Below are 22,704 nucleotides of genomic sequence, written 5' to 3'. Positions count from 1 at the left end.
ACAACCACACGAACATGACAGAGGAAAGAAAGGTAAAGTAATGATGTAATGGAATGATGAATATCAGTTTGTCTCTGTGAATGGTTTGTCCTCTGACAAATCAACTGTAAATTTCGGTGTTCCTCAAGGTTCCGTTTTAGGACCACTATTGTTTTCACTATATATTTTACCTCTTGGGGATGTTATTCGAAAACATAATGTTAACTTTCACTGCTATGCGGATGACACACAGCTGTACATTTCAATGAAACATGGTGAAGCCCCAAAATTGCCCTTGCTAGAAGCATGTGTTTCAGACATAAGGAAGTGGATGGCTGACAACTTTCTACTTTTAAACTTGGACAAAACAGAGATGCTTGTTCTAGGTCCCAAGAAACAAAGAGATCTTCTGTTGAATCTGACAATTAATCTTAATGGTTGTACAGTCGTCTCAAATAAAACTGTGAAGGACCTCGGCGTTACTCTGGACCCTGATCTCTCTTTTGAAGAACATATCAAGACCATTTCAAGGACAGCTTTTTTCCATCTATGTAACGTTGCAAAAATCAGAAACTTTCTGTCCAAAAATGATGCAGAAAAATTAATCCATGCTTTTGTCACTTCTAGTTTAGACTACTGCAATGCTCTACTTTCCGGCTACCCGGATAAAGCACTAAATAAACTTCAGTTGGTGCTAAATACGGCTGCTAGAATCCTGACTAGAACCAAAAAAATTGATCATATTACTCCAGTGCTAGCCTCTCTACACTGGCTTCCTGTCAAAGCAAGGGCTGATTTCAAGGTTTTACTGCTAACCTACAAAGCATTACATGGGCTTGCTCCTACCTATCTCTCTGATTTGGTCCTGCCGTACATACCTACACGTACGCTATGGTCACAAGACGCAGGCCTCCTAATTGTCCCTAGAATTTCTAAGCAAACAGCTGGAGGCAGGGCTTTCTCCTATAGAGCTCCATTTTTATGGAACGGTCTGCCTACCCATGTCAGAGACGCAAACTCGGTCTCAACCTTTAAGTCTTTACTGAAGACTTATCTCTTCAGTGGGTCATATGATTGAGTGTAGTCTGGCCCAGGAGTGGGAAGGTGAACGGAAAGGCTCTGGAGCAACGAACCGCCCTTGCTGTCTCTGCCTGGCCGGTTCCCCTCTTTCCACTGGGATTCTCTGCCTCAAACCCTATTACAGGGGCTGAGTCACTGGCTTACTGGGGCTCTCTCATGCCGTCCCTGGAAGGGGTGCGTCACCTGAGTGAGTTGATTCACTGATGTGGTCATCCTGTCTGGGTTGGCGCCCCCCCTTGGGTTGTGCCATGGCGGAGATCTTTGTGGGCTATACTCGGCCTTGTCTCAGGATGGTAAGTTGGTGGTTGAAGATATCCCTCTAGTGGTGTGGGGGCTGTGCTTTGGCAGAGTGGATGGGGTTATATCCTTCCTGTTTGGCCCTGTCCGGGGGTGTCCTTGGATGGGGCCACAGTGTCTCCTGACCCCTCCTGTCTCAGCCTCCAGTATTTATGCTGCAGTAGTTTATGTGTCGGGGGGCTAGGGTCAGTTTGTTATATCTGGAGTACCTCTCCTGTCCTATTCGGTGTCCTGTGTGAATCTAAGTGTGCGTTCTCTAATTCTCTCTCTCTCTTTCTCTCTCTCTCTCGGAGGACCTGAGCCCTAGGACCATGCCCCAGGACTACCTGACATGATGACTCCTTGCTGTCCCCAGTCCACCTGGCCGTGCTGCTGCTCCAGTTTCAACTGTTCTGCCTTATTATTATTCGACCGTGCTGGTCATTTATGAACATTTGAACATCTTGGCCATGTTCTGTTATAATCTCCACCCGGCACAGCCAGAAGAGGACTGGCCACCCCACATATGCTCTCTCTAATTCTCTCTTTCTCTCTCTCGGAGGACCTGAGCCCTAGGACCATGCCCCAGGACTACCTGACATGATGACTCCTTCCTGTCCCCAGTCCACCTGACCGTGCTGCTGCTCCAGTTTCAACTGTTCTGCCTTTTTATTATACGACCATGCTGGTCATTTATGAACATTTGAACATCTTGGCCATGTTCTGTTATAATCTCCACCCGGCACAGCCAGAAGAGGACTGGCCACCCCACATAGCCTGGTTCCTCTCTAGGTTTCTTCCTAGGTTTTGGCCTTTCTAGGGAGTTTTTCCTAGCCACCGTGCTTCTACACCTGCATTGCTTGCTGTTTGGGGTTTTAGGCTGGGTTTCTGTACAGCACTTTGAGATATCAGCTGATGTACGAAGGGCTATATAAATAAATTTGATTTGATGAAAAATGTAATGAAACTGACAAGTCAATGACAGTTATAAATGTACAGTTCAAGTCGGAAGTTTACATACACCTTAGCCAAATACATTAAACTCAGTTATTCACAATTCCTGACAATTAATCCAAGTAAAAATTCCATGTCTTAGGTCTGTTTGCATCCCCACTTCATTTTAAGAATGTGAAATGTCAGAATAATAGTAGAGAGAATAGTTTATTTGAGCTTTTATTTCTTTCATCACATTCCCAGCAGGTCAGAAGTTTACATACACTTAATTAGTATTTGGTATTTGGTAGCATTGCCTTTAAATGGTTTAACTTGGGTCAAACGTTTCAGATAGCCTTCCACAAGCTTCATACAATAAGTTGGGTGAATTTTGGCCCATTCCTCCTGACAGAGCTGGTGTAACTGAGTCAGGTTTGTAGGCCTCCTTGCTCGCACACACTTTTTCAGTTCTGCCCACAAATTTTCTATAGGATGGAGGTCAGGGCTTTGTGATGGCCTCTCCAATACCTTGACTTTGTTGTCCTTAAGCCATTTTGCCACAACTTTGCAAGTATGCTTGGGGTCATTGTCCATTTGGAAGACCCATTTGCGACCAAGCTTTAACTTCCTGACTGATGTCTTGAGATGTTGCTTATATATATCCACATAATTTTCAAATAAAAAGGAAGTGGAAGAGGATTTTTTTTTTTAAACTTCCGGAGTGTACATTGGAAGACTTGCAAGGGACACTGCGCCGGAAGATGGCCCACCCTCCCAGGCTCCCCTTGAGCCTGTGTAGGGTTCAGATCTGTTTTATTATCTATATATACAAATATATGTGGACACCTCTTCAAATGAGTGGATTCAGCTATTTCAGCCACACCCATTGCTGACAGGTGCATTAAATCGAGCACACAGCCATGCAATCTCCATAGGGAAACATTGACACGCCTCCAACACAATCATCAAGTTTACAGACAACACAACAGTAGTGGGCAGTGATTACCAACAACAACAAGACAGCCTACATGGAGGAGGTGAGGGCACTGAGTGTGGTGTCAGGAAAACAACCTCTCACTCAACGTCAACAAAACAAAGGAGATGATTGTGGACTTAAGGAAACAGCAGAGGGAGCACCCACCTATCCACATCGACGGGACAGTAGTGGAGAGGGTAGTAAGTTTTAAGTTCCTCGGAGTACACATCACGGACAGAATTGGTCCACCCACACAGACATCATGGTGAAGAAGGCGCAGCAGCTCCTCTTCAACCTCAAGAGGCTGAAGAAATTTGGCTTGTTACCAAAAGCACTCACAAACTTTTATAGATGCACAATCGAGAGCATTCTGTCGGGCTGTATCACCGCATGGTACGGCAACTGCTCCGCCTACAACCGTAAGGCGCTCCAGAGGTTAGTGAGGTCTGCACAACGCATCACCGGGGGCAAACTACCTGCCCTCCAGGACACCTACACCACCTGATGTCACAGGAAGGCCATAAAGATCATCAAGGACAACAACCACCCGAGCCACTGCCTGTTCACCTCGCTATTATCCAGAAGGCGAGGTCAGTACAGGTGCATCAAAGCAGGGACGGAGAGACTGAAAAACAGCTTCTATCTCAAGGCCATCAGACTGTTAAACAGCCACCACTAACATTGAGTGGCTGCTGCCAACATACTGACTCAACTCCAGCCAATTTAATAATGGAAAAATGTATGTAAAAATGTATCACTAGCCACTTTAAACAATGCCACTTAATATAATGTTTACATACCCTACATTACTAATCTCATATGTATATACGGTACTCTATACCATCTACTGCATCTTTCCTATGCCGTTCTGTACCATCACTCATTCATACATTTTATTTACATATTCTTCATCCCTTTACACATGTGTGTATAAGGTAGTTGTTTTGAAATTGTTAGGTTAGATTACTCGTTGTTTATTACTGCATTGTTGTAACTAGAAGCACAAGCATTTCGCTACACTCACATTAGAATCTGCTAACCATGTGTATGTGACAAATAAAATTTGATTTGAACTTTGTAGCAACAGTTTGGGGAAGGCCCTTTCCTGTTTCAGCATGATAATGCCCCTGTGCACAAAGCAAGGTCCATACAGAAATGGTTTGTCGAGATCGGTGTGGACGAACTTGACTGGCCTGCACAGAACCCTGACCTCAACCCCATCGAACACCTTTGGGACGAATTGGAACGCCGACTGCGAGCCAGGCCTAATCGGCCAACATCAGTGCCCGACATCATTAATGCCCTTGTGGCTGAATGGAAGCAAGTCCCCACAGCAATGTTCTGACATCTAGTGGAAAGCCTTCCACAGCAATGTTCTGACATCTAGTGGAAAGCCTTCCCAGAAGGGTGGAGGCTATTATAGCAGTAATGGGGGGGACCAACTCAATATTAATGCCCATGATTTTGGAATGAGATGTTCAGCGAGCAGGTGTCCACATACTTTTGGTCATGTAGTGTAGTTTGTTTTATTTATTTTATGTAGTTTGTATGGATATATCCCCCCACATCTGTTTTTGGGGGAGTCCTGTTTCTATCCCGCACAGTAGATGGCGGCATGGAGAGTAAATTGTTCGAACACCAATATACCATTGTAGTAGAAGAAGAAGAAAAAGAAGAGCCATCTTCCCGACCGGAGAGAGTGGAAGAGATGGGAGATTGTTGAGACAATTTTGAGGGACCCCGGTGTTGTTAGAAGCCTCAAAGACACAACCTGGGGACGGTAGGACTACCGGTGTCGGTCGGGGAAAATGAAAGGGGCTTTTCTACAGTTTCCGGACTAGGAGTCATTGGGAACCAGTGCAGTGGCGGGCTCGAGCGAGGAAGCTTTTTTCAAAATACAAAGCAAAGGGAAAAGAGATTCGAGTCAAGGTATTAGCTAATAGCGTAGGTTTGCAATCGAACAAATATAAAACTGACCGTGCATCATTACCGGAGACAGTTGATCTAAAACAGTAAGTAATCGGTCAAGTTTGACGGTTGTGTAGTTTTTCAAAGGTGTCAATGTAAACAAACACCAAAGCCCTTGTTGAAGCGGGTGGTGTGTACTGTACTAGTAGTGGGGCTTTGAGACTCGGATTATGACCAACGGTAACCTGTCAGAGAGATAATGTGTTGGTAAAACGATTATTCGTTCAAGGTTTCCCTTAAATTATACATCTTACGACGTTTGCGAATGATGACAATTGAGTCTTTTTATTTTTTAAGCTAGCTAGTTATTTTAGCAAGCTACTGTGTCTGATTGACCAGGCAGTGTTAGCTTAGCTAGCTGGCTAGTTAGCTAGCATTAGCCAGCTAAGCTAGCTAGCTAGCAGATCTTCAAGCTTGAGTAGTGAATCTCTGTCAAAGAAAGAATGACATACATTATCGAGATTATACTTACCAACGTTGTTTTATTTTAAATTAAAAAGGCCTTGCAAGTGTTTGGAACATTTTGTACGGCTGTCTCGAGACGGGTAGTGTATGCAGCACAGCTGATTCGTCAAGAAGGGGAGGTAGGAAATGGTGGAAAACAAGTTAAGTTTGTGTATATTTCATTTTAAGTACAGTAACTGACGTAAATATTTCTGTTTACGAGTTGGGTTAATCTTAGGTAATTGTTTCATTAAAAGTAGTTAGATGGCTAGAACCCTATAAAAATGCCTGTGTGTGTGACTTGTGAGTGGGGGTCGTCTCCCTCGAAGCACTGCTCAATTTAGACAGTCAAGCAGAAACTGTCCAACTCGAAACTGGGGAGTGATAGGGGACAGAAACTAAATTGTTACCGAACTGGGATCAACTTTCTCAAACGACATGGATATAAGGTGTCTCAGAAGTTATTGCCCTAAATGGCATGGCCCTTGGTAATAGTCATTGTGGTAATAGTCAAGTCATTGTGTTCCCAAGATTTGCCTCTATTTTCCAAATACTGAGTACTAATTTGGTACAATTTGTGATGGAAGTATTTTCCCCCTACAATTGATAATGGATATTATTGTTTTACTGTGTAGTTCGCCTGCAAGACTTCAGTGAGCTCTCAGCAGTGTTTTGATTGTTTTGCTCACCCCTCCCCCAATTTTTACTGGAGACTTGTGGAAGTGTTCATTGCTTCTGCTCTCTTTCAGTGGTGGGCAGCTCTCACTCGTTTTTTCCCCCCTGCCTTTGACGGAAGGCCTTGGCTATTGTACAGTCCACTTGAATCCAGAGTTATATATCCTACAGTGGATGTAATGGAACTAATGTTCGCCGAGTGGGAAGACGGAGAGAGGTTCTCCTTCGAAGATTCTGACCGGTTCGAGGAGGACTCGCTCTGCTCCTTCATATCAGAGGCTGAGAGTCTGTGTCAGAACTGGAGGGGATGGAGAAAACAGTCTGCTGGACCAAATTCTCCTACAGTGAAGATTAAAGGTAAACACGCACTTCACCTTCCATTGTATTATTTGTACTCACGTCCTCATTACACTTTTTGTCCTCATTCCCATATTGACCCTTTACCACTTAAAACAACTTGATGCTTGTTGCCAAATATCATTGTGTAGTGGCCAGCATGGGTTCTCCCTTATCTCATTACCTAAAGTGTCTATGATGATTGATCCAAAGCATCTGAAGGCTTGTCTTGAACCTGAGTTTGTTGTTCGTCATTGAAGTCAGTGTTTTTCTGTAAACATTTTACAATACACTCATACATTAGCCTACTTTCAGAAAATTGCTAGGCCTGCACATTATCGTCACTAATTGTAAATTTGAGTAACGCTGTAGGCCTGTAAACAGCTTTGACCAGTGTAGCCTAGTTTGAAATAATTATGTCCTAATTTCAGGTTGATTGTCCTGTCCACGTCATTTGCGTATTTGATAATTTAGTCTATCAACTAAGTATATGTTACATTTCCCCCAGCATATAGGCCTAGCAAGCTTGTTCTCTCAGAATTAAGCCAATTTGTTGACACTGCACAACAGTCCATATTGCTCAGCTTCTCATTCTCTGAAGAGTCCTCAAAGGGCTCTGAACGCATCTCTATGGGACACTATGCAAATAGGAGAGTAGGTGCTGGCTGACAATGTCATTGATTCCTCATTTAATTTATTGGCTGTGATGTCATTGATGTGATAACCCCTTATTTTTTTTTGCAGAATAGTTTCCATAATACTTGCATCATGTCACTTGTTTCTACACCCCCCTCCCATCAACCTCAGGTCTACATTATCCCCATAGCCTATTATTGATTTTATGCTTTCTCTACCAAAGCAGATAATGTTGTAAAGGTTAGGTGTAACTTTGTTTTCATTGAGGATAGTGGCATTGGAGTATCGAACACCATTTGAGTCAGTAGACGTCTCGTTATTTTCATGTGTCAAATAACACTATTTGATCCGTCAAATAAGACGATTTGACTAATTAGGATTTTGAAAATGACTGCACGTCACATACATACATTTTTTTAACGTAGTGGTAACACTATCATTCATATTTCATATATCACAATGATTTGCTAGTTTGGGGGGCAACAGGGTTATGTAGCTGGCTATCTTGTTTAGTTTGTTGTCTTATTTCCATGATCTGAAGTTTGATTTCAATAGGAGTACAACAAGTTGCTTCCTAATAGTCACATGGATTCCTAAATATTGAGAATGACTGCAATTTCTGATCATTGTTTTTAGGCTGGTTGCATTGGTGCTAGCTTCCCTAGAAGTTGCTAAAAGCATCTGTAACAAAGCTATTTGTGAGTGACTTTGTCATACTGCAAGCAAAAGTCAATATATTAGGGAGACTGCCTACCTCCAGTCTCCAAACTGTCATAGAGGTTTACAAATTGCTTGACTATTATTCTGTATTCTGACAAGGATGAATCAACTCATTGGGCTGTGGCTGGCAGCAGCAGCAGGCCCACAATAATTTATCTCCTGCCTCTGAGATGGCTGCATGACAGGGAAAATGTTGGACTACCTAGCTAATATTTTAGATCCTGCTCTTATTTCAAAAGCTTATGCAGTTGTTTTCCCATTTAACCGAACAAATTATTGCTTATTACCAACGCGGTATTGCAAACAAATCAATACTGGCCTCAAAAGTGGGTGGAGTAGCTCACTCAGCTGAAAGCTCTGAGTCGGCCTATTGGAGGGCAGCTGGGAAGGGACAAACAGAACGCCAACCCGTGTGGGTTGTACAAGCAAGTGAGGAACCGGTGTGGGAGAACCTATTTATTAGAAGTCTCATCTCTTGGAGTTTGGGGGGAGGGTGTGTGCGGTCAGGCATGTTTGTTTGGGTTTATGGAGTGGTGGGGGAAGGGCTGAGTGGAGTCAGCTGTGGACTGTATAGAGGGCTTTGTCTTGTGCAGGTCATTTACTTCAGAGCTGGGGATTGTGGTTTAGCAATACAAACCCACATTTTATGAATCTACATATTGCTGCTGATCTTGCACAAAAGAGCTGCCAAACCTCAAAACCTTCCCATCTAAAGTCAGTCAAATCCCCCCAAAAGTAAGATCAGTAAAATAGATTTTACTGTAATTTCCCCCCTTGAAGGCTAGCCCATATCTCTCCATCTCCATTGCTCAAAATGTAGGGCATGTTAAAGGTTAGGGTTTTGGTTAGGCCCTATGCATCTGTTGTCTCTGATCTTTCTTCCATAACCACAGACGTGTGTGTGTGTGTGTGTGTGTGTGGCAGTCCTTCACTTTACACCGCTCTATGATGGAACAGCTGTTTGAGCGTCCCCCCCTGTCCCGCTCTCTCCTGATAGGTTAGTCACTGTGTAACTGGCAGTGGCTGGAACCTTTTACTGCCCATTCGCTGCTGTTACTGCCATCCTCCTACTCTTTCTCTCTATCCCTCTCTCCCTCTATCCTCCAAGGGACAGGTGGGGACTGGGGAGCAAGTGTTAATAGAGATGTAAATCACCTGGGTCTGCTCCCTCCATGGGGTTTTCCCTGTTTGTCGAGCATGAAAAGCTCAAGCCTAGCATCTAATGCCATAGAATTCACACAACTGCCTTGGGCTTAAGCGAATAAAAACATACCTTTATTTTCCCACTATTTGTAACACAATAACACCAGTAACTCAACCCAACTAGCCTGGATAAATATTTATTGTTCAGCAATATGATTTCTGTTTAGTTTTTCTGTTATAGGTTCCTATAACTCAAACTTAAACAGTTGCTAACACTGCTCTTGTGGTGGGTGATTTCATGAGGTGAGAAGATGGCAGTGTGGGTGGAATAGCTGTGGTGGCAATACAATACCTACCAGACCTGGGTTCAAGTACATATGTCTTTGTTATTGAAATACACTACTTATTTTCTGTGTATTTAAGTATTTTCAAATAATGTGTCCCAAACCCGGAAGTATTTGAAAGTGTTTTCAAAATGATTTATATTAAATAGCCTACTATTTGAAAGTATTTTCAAATTCTTATTTCAAATACTATTTTAAAATAAATTGGTTAAATGCATGGTAGTCTGTTTGAGTCTGTGTATTTTCAAATACTTTCCAAGTGTATTTCCAAATTTATTCCAATATTCAACAACTTTTCTTTTCAAATAAAACATATTTAAATACTTACTTCCAAATGTCTTTGAAAGTAATTGAAATACTATGGCTGGGAATTGCCAGGGACCTCAAGATATGATATTATCATGATACTTAGGTGCCGATACGATATGTATTGCGGTTCGTTACTATTATTGAGATTTGATGTTCCAAACATATTGCTCACTATGTCTGCTGCAGAGACGAGAGCGCATGAGAAAAAAATGTTTTTATCAGTCAGGGAAATAAAAGTGCTGAAAACAACATGTTGGCTTACTATTTTTGTTGCAGGTACTGCCCGACTAGCGCTAGGTACAGTAACAAATTGTTTTTGTTTTTACAAATCTATATTTGGAGTCAAATATCACTGAAATGCCCTAAAAAGTCATAAAAACCTGGCATTTTGGGTCCTGGATGCTGATTAGCTGAAACTGCATTCCAGCCATGTGCTCAGTGCTTTCAGAAAGTATTCACACCCCTTGAATTTTTCCACATTTTGTTGTTACAGCCTGCATTTAAAATTGATTACATTTAGTTTTTTGTGTCACTGGCCTCTACACAATACCACAATGTCAAAGTGAGTTTTTATTTACATTTTTAAATTTTTTTAATGAATAAAAAATGAAAAGCTGAAATGTCTTGAGTCAATAAGTATTCAACAAGAAAGGAGGACCAAGGCACTATTCATATAATTAATTAATATGCCTTTATTAGTATGGCATGATCAATAGAAACACAGTTTTTAATAAGTCGCTCTGGATAAGAGCGTCTGCTAAATGACTTAAATGTAAATGTAATAAATCCGACGCGTTTCGGCTGCATGGCCTTCGTCAGGGAGTACAAAAAAATAATACAATGTCCTCTTTTGAACAGCTTTTCCAATTCGCCCTAATTAGCAGAGTGAGTGGTTACAAAATAGATTGGACACACCTAGTAAACAATACTATACACATTAAAAAGTGAAATACTGAGGCTATGTTATAAAAATACAACTCCAAGCTAGAAGTATCAGGACACTTAGAAAGGTAGTTCTACCCTTAAATATGCCTGGGAGAAGTGTCAAGAATAAGACAGCAATATATTCCATAGTACACTAGAACACAGCAAAAAGTATTCAAACCCTTTGTTATGGCAAGCCAAAATACATTCAAGAGTAAAAAATGTGCTTAACAAGTCACATAAGAAGTTGCATGGACTCATTCTGTGTGCAATAATAGTGTACCATGATTTTTGAATGACTACCTTATCTCTGTACCCCGCACATAGAATTATCTGTAAGGTCTCTTAGTCGAGCAGTGAATTTCAAACACAGATTTAACCCAAAAGACCCAGCAGGGAGATTTTCCAACGACCTCAGAAGGGCACGTATTGGAAATGGATAAAATAAAAAAAAGCAGACATTGAATATCCCTTTGAGCATGGTAAAGTTATTAATTAAACTTTGGGTGCTGTATCAATACACCCTGTCACTACAAATATACAGGCATCCTTCCTAACTCAGTTGCCGGAGAGGAATAAAAACACTCAGGTACTTCACCGTGGGGCCAATGGTGACTTTAAAACAGAGTTGAATGGCTGCGATGGGGGAGAACTGAGGATGGATCAACAACATTGTAGTTACTCCACAATACTAACCTAATTGACAGAGTGAAAAGAAGGAAACCTGACAGAACAAAAATATTTGAAAACATGCATCCTGTTTGCAACAAGGCACTAAATAATGCAGAATCTTTTTTTGCAAAGCAAATGTCTTTTTGTCCTGAATGCAAAGTGTTTGGTTTGGGCCAAATCCAATACAACAGATTACTGAGTACCACGCTCCATATTTTCAAGCATCATGTTATATGTATGTTTGTTATCTTTAATGACTGGTGAGTTTTTAGGATTAAAAAAGAAAGTTGTGCTAAACACAGGCAAAATTCTAGATGAAACCCCGGTTCAATCTGCTTACCACCAGACACTGAAAGGTGAATTCAACTTTTAGCAGGACAATAACCAAAAACACAAGGCCAAAGCTACACCGGAGTTGCTTACCAAGAAGACCGTGAATGTTTGAGTGGCCAAGTTTCCGTTTTCTCTTGACTTAAATCGGCTTGAAAATCTATGGCAAGACATACATGTTTGTCTAGCAATGATCAACAACTAATTTGACAGAGCTTGAAGAATTCTTGAAAAAAATAATGGCCAAATATTGTACAATCCAGCTGTGCAAAGCTTTTAGAGACTTACCAAGAAATACTCACAGCTGTAGTCGCTGCCAAAGGTGATTCTAACATGTATTGACTCAAGGGTGTGAATTACATTTTATCTGCATTTAATTTGAAATAATTGTTGTTGTTATGGGGTATTGTGTGTGTGCGTGGATGGGTGAGAGAAAATATTGTTAATCCATTTTGAATTTGGCTGTAACATAACAAAATGTGGTATAAGTCAAGTCGAAGGATTACTTTCTGAAGGCACTGTATATCAGACAACATACCACAGTATGAGTCAACTACTTGTTTACGGTTCTATTTATGTTGGTAACCAGTTTATAATGGCAATAAGGTACCTCAGAGGTTTGTGGTATGGGGCGAAAATACCACTGCTGAGGGCTGTATTCAGGCAGTACCCAAGTCTGATACCTGCTATTGGGCCCTTTGGTCCTACATGCCCATCTCCATGAAAACCAAGGTGTAGCCCCCATACCCTGCTATGTTAGGAGAGGAAATGAGGATGGAGTGTCAACTGAGGGTCAGGGCTTTGTCTTGGGTGTCTAGTGGTGGTGTGCTCGGCCTGTGCTGGGCCTCAATTTATTTTCTAATCTGAAGAGAGGGTCATCACTAATGTTTTCTTCAATTGTTTGAGGGACAATAAAAAATGTTCTGCATCATCCTGACAAAGAGCAGTCATATCCTGCCAAAACATGTTTTGTTATATTGTGTAGAGTGCATACCTAGCCTGACAAATTCCTTTCTTTCAACAAAAAAAATCTGAAATGTATTTGTCAGATGTAACAATATATTTTTGTTCTTGGACTAAGTCTACACTATTAATATTCTTGCAATGGTCATCGGAATTGTTAAGGTTTTAAAAATTCGAATGAATGCAACAGTTGGACAATGGATGAAGATTCTCCAAACTTTGTATTTTTTATAGTTCGACAGGAATTAACTGAATTACAGCATATAAAACATTTTACTGGCAAGGACAAGTAATCAATGGAGTTCAGGCATTGTGTTGGGAATTGAATACATTTTATTATTGTATCAGGTAGGCTTGGGCAGTATACCGGGGTATTTCAAAATACAGACGCTATGATATTCAATACCGCATGTGGGGGTGCGTGCTACGCCACTGCGTATAACGAAGTTAAGTATAACTATAAGAAACCTAAGATGTCATACATTATCTAGCTCAGGGCTCCAAGCTATACATTTGGTTTGCTAACTTGCTAGATGTCAAGATCAAGCTTCTTGGTTACATCAGAGACATGAAAATCCGGATGCTGCCCAACCCTAGTATCGGGTATTTTTGTGACGTTTTGTGTTAAAATAAAACCTTTGTGGGTTGGTTTGCATAAATACAATGGGTGTATTTGCATATATATATAAAAAAAAAAAGAACATAAATGGGTGGAATAGGGCTGCAACCACAACACTTGCTCTGTCTAACCTACCTGCACTCACATGCGCTGTCTAGACTGCCTCATTAATTACGGTTGTCATGTTCTCTTGCATAATTCAACAAGTTTGACAGGGTAGGCAGGGTAGCCTAGTGGTTAGTGTTGGACTAGTAACCGAAAGTTTGAATCCCTGAGCTGACAAGGTACAAATCTGTCGTTCTGCCCCTGAACAGGCAGTTAACCCACTGTTCCTAGGCCGTCATTGAAAATAAGAATTTGTTCTTAACTGACTTGCCTAGTAAAATAAAGGTAAAAAATAAAAAGTGTGCCAAAAGCAGGATACCCTCGGATTAAAAGTTAACATGGTTGGCTCTTTCACCTATCAATCAAATTTATTTATAAAGCCATTTTTACATCTGCAGATGTCACACAGTGCTATACAGAAAGTCAGCCTAAAACCCCAAACAGCAGGTAATGCAGATGTTAGAAGCAGGGTGGCTAGGAAAAACTCCCTAGGAAGGCAGGAAGCTAGGAAGAAACCTCGAGAGGATCCAGGCTCTGAGGGGTGGCCAGTCCTCTTCTGGCTGTGCCGGGTGGAGATTACATGGCCATTTAAGGCTAGATTGTTCTTCCAAATGGACAATGGCCCCAAGCATACTTCCAAAGTTGCAGCAAAATGTCTTAAGGACAACAAAGCCAAGGTAGAACTGAAAAAGTGTGTGTGAGCAAGTAGGCCTACAAACCTGACTCAGTTACACCAGCTCTGTCAGGCGGAATGGGCCAAAATTCACCCAACTTATTGTGGGAAGCTTGTGGAAGGTTACCTGAAACGTTTGACCCAAATTAAACAATTTAAAGTCAATGCTACCAAATACTAATTGAGTGTATGTAAACTTCTGACCCACTGGGAATGTGATGAAAGAAATAAAAGCTGAAATTAATCATTCTCTCTACTGTTATAAAGTGGTGATCCTAACTGGCCTAAGACAGGGAATTTGTACTTGGATTAAATGTCAGGAATTGTGAAAAACTGAGTTTAAATGTATTTGGCTAAGTTGTATGTAAACTTTTGACTTCAACTGTAAGTGTTGAGACACTTTTCAGATGAAGCTTTAGTGTTCTTATACATTCAGTGGACAGACAATGTATTCCATTATAGCCCATTTCAGCCAAGTTCCGGGGTGTTTTTGACAGGTCATTACAAACATTTCCATGGTCGTAATGCTAATGGGTAAAAATGAGAGGCACAAACAAGAATATGAAAGCAATCAATCCAGTGAGACTTAAGTGAAAAGTGGATTTTTGCACCCCTCAAACACATGAAATAGATGTCTAAAAAAGACATCCTCAGGTGGGTGGGACATGCGCATGGCTAATTATTCTGTGACTAAACTACCTGTCAGGCCATTGTGTTTGCATGTCTGATGTCGGCGCCTGAAATACAAGAGGTAGGGCTGCGATGGCAATTCAGTTATTACTGATGAAGATTTACACAGTATTTGCACATTTTATGGAAGTTGGCTGTGCTTGTTTTACATTTTTTTTTGTCAGCTCTGCAGTCCTAGCCAGCTGGAAATGGCGCTGTTTCTGGGTAGGCCTACAGTACCGGTCAAAAGTTTCGACACACATGCTCATTCATGGGTTTTTCTTTATTTTTACTATTTTCTACACAATACTATGAAATAACACATGTGGAATCATGTTTATATTTATGTTTTACATTCTTCAAAGTAGCCACCCTTTGCCTTGATGACAGCTTTGCACAGTCTTGGCATTCTCTCAACCAGCTTCACCTGGGATGTTTTTCCAACAGTCTTGAAGAAGTTCCCACATATGCTGAGCACTAGTTGGCTGCTTTTCCTTCACTCTGTGGTCCAACTCATTCCAAACCATCTCAATTGGGTTGAGGTGAGGTGATTGCGGAGGCCAGGTCATCTGATGCAGCACTCCATCACTCTCATTCTTGCTCAAATAACCCTTACACAGCCTGGAGGTGTGTTTTGGTCATTGTCCTGTTGAAAAACAAATTATATTCCCACTAAGCGCAAACCAGATGGGATGGCGTATCACTGCAGAATGCTGTGGTAGCCATGCTGGTTAAGTGTGCCTTGAATTCTAAATAAATCACTGACGGTGTCACCAGCAAAGCATCCCCACACCACATCCACCATGCTTAACGATAGGAATCACTCATGCGGAGATCATCCGTTTACCTACTCTGCGTCTCACAAAGACACAGCGCTTAGAACCAAAAATCTCAAATTTGGACTCATCAGACCAAATGACAGATTTCCACCAGTCTAATGTCCATTGCTCATGTTTCTTTGCCCAATCAAGTCTTCTTCTTATTGATGTCCTTTGAGTAGTGGTTTCTTTGCAGCAATTCGACCATGTAGGCCTGATTCACGTAGTCTCTTCTGAACAGTTGATGTTGAGATGTCTATTACTTGAACTCTGTGAAGCATTTATTTGGGCTGCAATCTGAGGCTGGTAATTGTAATGAACTTATCCTCTGCAGCAGAGGTAACTCCTGGTCTTCCTTTCCTGTGGCGGTCCTCGTAGCGCTTGATGGTTTTTCGACCGCACTTGAAACTTTCAAAATTCTTGAAATTTTCCGGATTGACCGACCTTCATGTCTTAAAGTAATGAAGGACCGTCTTTGCTCTTTTGAGCTGTTCTTGCCATAATATGAACCTTTTTGGTAAAATACCATCTTCTGTATATCACCCTTGTCACAGTACAACTGTTTGGCTCAAATGCATTAAGAAGGAAATAAATTCCACATTCACTTTTAACAAGGCACACTTGTTAATTTAAATTTATTCCAGGTGACTATCTCATGAAGTTGGTTGAGAGAATGCCAAGAGTGTGCAAAGGGTGGCTACTTTGAAGAATCTCATTTGTTTAACACTTTCTTTTGGTTACTACATGATTCCATATGTGTTATTTCATAGTTTTGATGTCTTCACTATTCTACAATGTAGAAAATAGTAAAAATAATGAAAAACCCTTGAATGAGTAGGCGTGTCCAAACTTTTGACTGGTACTATATATGTTTCTAGTGCGTTTTATTTTTAGCGACTCGTTGTTGTAGCTGTTGAAGCATGCTGTATCTGGAGAAGGGGTGGTGTGGGTTCAGGACCCCCCAGGAAACCTAGACTCTTCCTTGTCTGACAGGACATTGCCTGGCTACCCAGACTCCTTGCTTCAGGCCAAACGCTACGCCACGCCCACAGATGTAAGTTTCTTCGCCACAATGTGTCTGGATCTGAGTACCTCCCTGAACGTTCACCGAATGCGAACACATTTGGGGCCGTCTGATTGGTCCAGAAACCGATGGGTAAATGCTGAGACACGTGGGTAAAGCGGTGGTTTAAAAATGTATCATTGGCTTTGATACTCTGATTGGTTAGAGACGATCCAATTGCTGATGTACAGTGCCCCTCGTCTCCACAAACAACTTCAATGATTGCAGTCTCAGACCTAAAGTATGTAGTGAACAACAGCAGCGGAATCATTTAGTGTGAGCCATCAGGCTATACAGGAGGGGCTGCAGGTTTGGCAGCTGTCCTCCTCTCTGATGACGGAGACCAAGGGAGCTTTAAAGTCCTAAGTAGGTCCAGTAGGTTTTCCTGACCACGTGACATGACTTGTAACAGGGAACCCCAATGTTTTTTTCTCCCAACTAAGGCTGATGGTTTTTCCTGGTTTGTGTAAACTGTGGAGACTTGCACCAAGGCAATGTTTTTGTCAACCGGTCAAAATAGTTGACAACAACCCTCCCCATCCTTGATAGGTTGACTATGGCTTCTGACCATATGAACCACAGCCATCACAGTTGTTGACATTATTCAGACTGCTTTCTTTCCTCATATTGTCGATGGCAGGACAAGTGAGCCTGGAAACAGGTCTGTGTTTGTAAAGTTAGAGAGTCATATTTTTCATGGCAGCCCTCATTGTCCTTCATACGAGTTCAGTAGATTGCTAACTCTACACTTTACAAAGCATACACACTTCCCAGTTTCTCTGTAGTGTCTCTCTTTCTGTCTTATACACAACACACACACTTATGGCCGAGAACCATAGAGCATGTTAGGACGATGAAACGGAGCCCCATTAATTTTCGATGGATGGGTGGAAGCGAAGTGGGTGGTTGGGCAATGCAAGCATGGCGAGGGAGCGTTAACAGGGCAGGACCTAAGTTGTGGAAAGTTGAACTTTATGCAAATACATTGCGATATCGCAGCTGAGCTTGACCAATCGAAGCTCACTATAGCTTCCAGCCACTACTGGATTGACTGTTGATGCCTCCACATGAGGGTGAAGCTAGCGTGGCTATCCAAATTTCACGCTAATAGTGGATCCCTACTGTTACACACACACCAGGACCCTTTTTCTTATTCACCTTCCTTCTATCTGTGTGGTGTGTTTGGGTGAACCCTTGGGAGCAGAGCCCAAAAGGAATTACCATTGTAACATGGGGGCACACAGTAGATTTCTGTTCTGTTTTATTCTGTCTTACATGCATTTTAACACATATTCCCTTTGGCACACTTTCACTCACTCACTCAATGTTTGGTTCTCTCTGTCTCTCTGTCGTGTCTGTGTCTCTCTGTGTCTGTCTCTCTCTGTCTCTGTTAGATGGTCAGGTCATCCCTCTGGTGGAGCTATCAGCCAAGCAGGTTGCATTCCACATCCCGTTTGAGGTGGTGGAGAAGGTCTACCCTCCTGTCCCCGAGCAGCTGCAGCTCCGCATCGCCTACTGGAGCTTCCCAGAGAATGAGGAGGACATCCGGTGAGGCTGGATACACACGCACACGTTTGTTTTCCTATCCTTGTGGGGACCATAACATTTATTCCCATTCAAAATTCTATTTTCCTTAACCCCTATTTCCTAAACCTAACCCCAATTGTAACCCTGAAGTCTAAAATAGCATTTTCTTTGTGGGGACTGGTGAAATGTCACTACTTGTTAAACTTTTACTTGTTTTACTATCCTTGTGAGGACTTCTGTTACCCACAAGGATATTAAAACCAAACTGTACACACGCTCTGAAGTCTATCTCAGATCGTCTCGGATTTCCATATGTTCAGAGATATCTGGAGACACACTGATCTTTGGGATTGTTGTTAAAGGTCCAATGCAACTGTTTTTTTAATCTCAATATCAAATTATTTCTGGGTAACAATTAAGTATCTACTGTGATTGTTTTCAATTAAAATTGTCCACAAGAAAAAGCTTTTTTAGCACAGGGCAATTCTCAAGTAAGAATTTTGCTAGGGCTGTCTGGGAGTAGTCTAAATGAGGGGAAAATTGAAAATAAGTTATTGGCAGAGGTTTGGAACTCTTTCTTATTTGTCTATTAACTAATTTACCGCATGGTGATGTCAACATGGAAGGCCAAAACTATCCCACGAAAACAGGCTGAAATTTCAGCCAGTCTTTTCAATCAGCTCTTACACTAAAAGGGCATTATCTTATTTTTCACAGATATTATTCCAACCTCAGTGTGGAAATATGTATAAAACATAAAATAACATTTTGGACTACACTGGGCCTTTAAAGGGATGACAAGGAAATGAAATGGCATGAGGCTTATTGTACATCGTACTCTCTCTGTTTTGGAATCCCATTCCATTTCAGCTTATCACACACCCACTCATTTACATTTATGAAATCACTCAGAACATTCACTCATGCCAAATACTGGGGACCACTCACACATTATACAAATAGCTAGCACTTCTTCAGAGGGGACATAGTATTTGGAGAAGTTAGTGTATCTTATTTTTTCTCTGATCTCATCCCCTCTCTCTGCGGTTCTCCCTCTGCAGGCTGTACTCGTGTCTGGCTAACGGCAGCCCTGATGAGTTCCAGCGAGGGGAGCAGCTGTACAGGATGAGGGCTGTCAAAGACCCTCTGCAGATAGGTGAGCACTGAGCAGTGTCCTTCACCTAATTCCACCACAGCTCTAAGACAACAGCAGCACGGAAGGCTGAACTCTCCAAACATCCAACAAACCTCCATAAAGTTGTCCTGGTCACATATTGGCTAGGCTTGTTCCACAGCCCCACACTCACTTTGGGTTTCAAAAACTAGTTGTGCATTTATCTAGTTGAACATTTATCCCAGGTCGGATGCTGTTTTCACCTCTGTTGCGTCGGAATCCGGGTGGAGCCTCTGCATATCTCTGCTCATCCCAGATGACTGGATTAGAGCAGCCGGCCAGGGAGGCAGGAAGGATGTGTGGGGATTACATGTGCTTTAATGGCCCTAAATGGTCCAAACGGAGCCTCACTCACCAGTTCTAACAGATAGAGCTCAGTCCGCGCCATGCCACTCTCACCGCTCATCACTAGGGCTTAGAGTTTTCCTGACCCTGTGACACGACAACCTCTGACAACCTCCACTACTCTGGTAGTGATAGGCTACCACTAGGAACCAGGGTTTTTTACCGGTCAGGGTATGTGGCCATACACTGATCAATCGCCATTGAGTTTGCCAACCCTCTGTTCGTTACTAGAAAGAGAACTTGATGGAGCGTAATCGTAGGAATGTTGCTGTTGTACTGTGCCATTTAGGACATTTCTTAGGTCAATGAATGAAACCACAGAGGTGAAATATAGTGCATAGACCTGCTATTACATGGACCACTTCAATGGGCACAGCACCTAGGATTAACTACGGGCCAAGCAGCCTGCCTGAAATCCACTGAGCATTCTACATAATGATTGTGTGACTCATCCATTACACTCAACATCACTGAGATGCCAGCTAGGATCAGAAAGTATTGCAGTGAAATGCCCCTTCTTCCACTGCTCAACAGTCGGCTTGGTGATTAATGCTTGTAAGTTATGTTAAAGGCAATTCTGGGTAGCTGAAAGCCGATATCTAGAGATATAACCTTTCCCACTGTATTAAACCTTGGAGGGGCATATATTAGCTTTTTCAAATACATTCATAATGAACAAAGGGGTCTGATTAAAATGTTTACAACCATTTTGAAAGCAAGTGCTTTCTCTTTATCTGCAGTGTGCCCCTCATTGTTTTCCTGCAAGCCCAGGGTATGTCAGTGCTGTATTAGGTTAAACACATTAGAGTTAATTGTGAGGTAATGGAAACCATGTCTCCCAGTGGAAGTAGGAGGGGAAAGGAAGTAGGTTAGAGGTGGAGGAGGAGTTGGAGATTGCCAGGTAGGAGCAGAGAAACTGGAGCAGGCTGGCTCGGCTGACTGAAGGGGTCCTGTTATGTTGAATCTGGAACAGTTACTCTGAGCCGTTCCTCTACTCCCCCACCTCTCCTACCCTCCCCTCCTGCTCTGTGCCGGCTCGGGCTCACCAGGAGAATGCTGGCTGCTGTCCATTGGGTAAAAGCTTTTGGGCAACGTCCCCCTCTCCCTCTTTTTCCTCCTATCTCCTAGTCTTTACATGTGCATGGAAATAACTGCCTTTCATTTCCTGTCTGGCAGCCCAGGCTCAGGACGCATTACAGCACTGCTGCTGCAGTGTCGGCCATCACCCTAAGAGTTCCTGCCCCACTTTATCATAACACTGTATTTCTCATTCCATTGCTCAAATCTCATTGTCCGACACAGACAAATAGATGGATGTTACAGAGCAGATATTATCCCCTCTCTCTTTCTTTCGCTCCCTCTCTTTCTCTCTCAAAGGTTTCCACCTCAGTGCCACCGTGGTGTCGCCCCAGGCTGGCCAATCAAAAGGGGCGTACAATGTGGCTGTCATGTTCGACCGCTGCCGCATCACTTCCTGCAGTTGCACCTGTGGAGCCGGGGCCAAGTGGTGCGCCCATGTGGTGGCCCTCTGCCTCTTCAGGATCCACAACGTGAGTTTAGAGTACAGACACAACATGAATTACACCGCATTACCACATGAAAACACCTATACACCTTTGTGCTGCAATTATAGTACAGTATACATGTGAGTTAGTGTAGTACTGTGATAACAGTCAATTCCATTTCAATTTAGGAACTTTTACTCCAACCCTGGTACAGACACAAGCCATAGCCTATAGATGGGTTGACAACGTCACAACAATTATTTGTGTGCAACTCCGAGTTCAAAGGCTCTGTGTTGTTGTCATAGATTGCTAGCAACAAGGACTAGAAGCTGTTGTTTGGTGAATTGTAGATGACTTGTTTCAGCTGGTTGTATTTGTTCTTAACACCTCAAAGCAAGACATGGTATTTTGACGCTTGTCACTTCTATGCTAATATGGCTAGGGTTAGCTAGACAGCTAACCAACAACTGTAACAATGTATTTGTACAACCAACAAGTGCTTCTTGGGCAAATGTATTTGTTTTTTCCAAAACATTTGCAGACAAAATATAACTTATTTACACGTAGTAGTAATAATGTAATAATCCTTTGATTTGTAAGCCAACCCTGTCTGTTTTTAAGTCGTGGTTGCACTTATATCGGTTTTGTTGGTAAACACTCCTACCGTCTATATAACACATTACTGTTCGAATACATTGTATGAATTCAAATAGCCTACAGATTTGCTGTATATATGTACGGAATTGTCTATCTGTGACTCAAAGGGTGTAAGAGAGTGCTGAGGCACTATGAGTGTGTATGTGTGGGAGGCTCTGATGTCTTTGGGTGGAGGACTGTCTGTTCTCTACTGATATCACAGTGTAGGTGGGTCTTGCAAGGTCTGAGTGTGTGTGTTGGCATGAATGAGTGTGTGGGCTCAGTTCAGCCTTTGACGTTATGTTCAGATGTTCTGAGATCATATGATCCCATGGCACTAAAAACGAATAATGCCATATGATCAGAATCAAAAAATTACATTGATCTTAAACTCTGCAAATCCTCATATTTGTTTTCCACTGGGGAACAACCCGATCTCTCTCTTTCTGTCTCATTCTCTCTCATTCTATGTAATTATCAGTCCAGGAGAGAGCCTAGTCTCCCATAGCCATACCCCCACTCCCTGCTGTGTAGGTCTTCTCCCACTTCCGACTGTCAGCTGTTCTGTGGCCGTGGCACACACACACACACACCTCCATAGCTTTCTTGTGACCCTTTATCAGGCGCACATGGACCCTCATTAGCCATTATTGTATTGAATGGAATTGAATAGCTGTAAAGTAATTAACATCTCTCAGGCCCAGATGGCAGGCCGGCCTTTTCACCCTCTCTGTGAAAGTGGATATTGAAAACCTGTCGCCCTAGGTGACGCCATTCTCGCAAAGCCATTGGGGCTATGTTATGCTTAGACCTTTCCAGTTATTCAGTCCACTTACTTGCCATAAGAGGTGACATTTTGCTA

General features: G+C 42.2%; 1 protein-coding gene across 1 annotated transcript in view; it reads left to right on the top strand.

The window, feature by feature from the left end:
* Window positions 1-4,894: 4,894 nt before the first annotated feature.
* The window catches only part of LOC124041282 (zinc finger SWIM domain-containing protein 8-like), a 33,336-nt gene continuing 15,526 nt past the window's right edge, over window positions 4,895-22,704 (top strand). Inside the window, 5 exon segments of the mRNA XM_046358690.1 lie at window positions 4,895-5,256; window positions 6,406-6,688; window positions 18,050-18,203; window positions 19,244-19,338; window positions 21,079-21,251. Of these exon segments, the coding sequence (XP_046214646.1) occupies window positions 6,511-6,688; window positions 18,050-18,203; window positions 19,244-19,338; window positions 21,079-21,251 (600 nt within the window). The 5' untranslated portion in view covers window positions 4,895-5,256; window positions 6,406-6,510.

The sequence above is a fragment of the Oncorhynchus gorbuscha genome, linkage group LG08 (assembly GCF_021184085.1).
Source record: "Oncorhynchus gorbuscha isolate QuinsamMale2020 ecotype Even-year linkage group LG08, OgorEven_v1.0, whole genome shotgun sequence".
Lineage (NCBI taxonomy): Eukaryota > Metazoa > Chordata > Actinopteri > Salmoniformes > Salmonidae > Oncorhynchus > Oncorhynchus gorbuscha.
The sequence above is the reverse complement of the archived record's forward strand: the minus strand, read 5'-3'. Positions and strand labels throughout refer to the sequence as shown.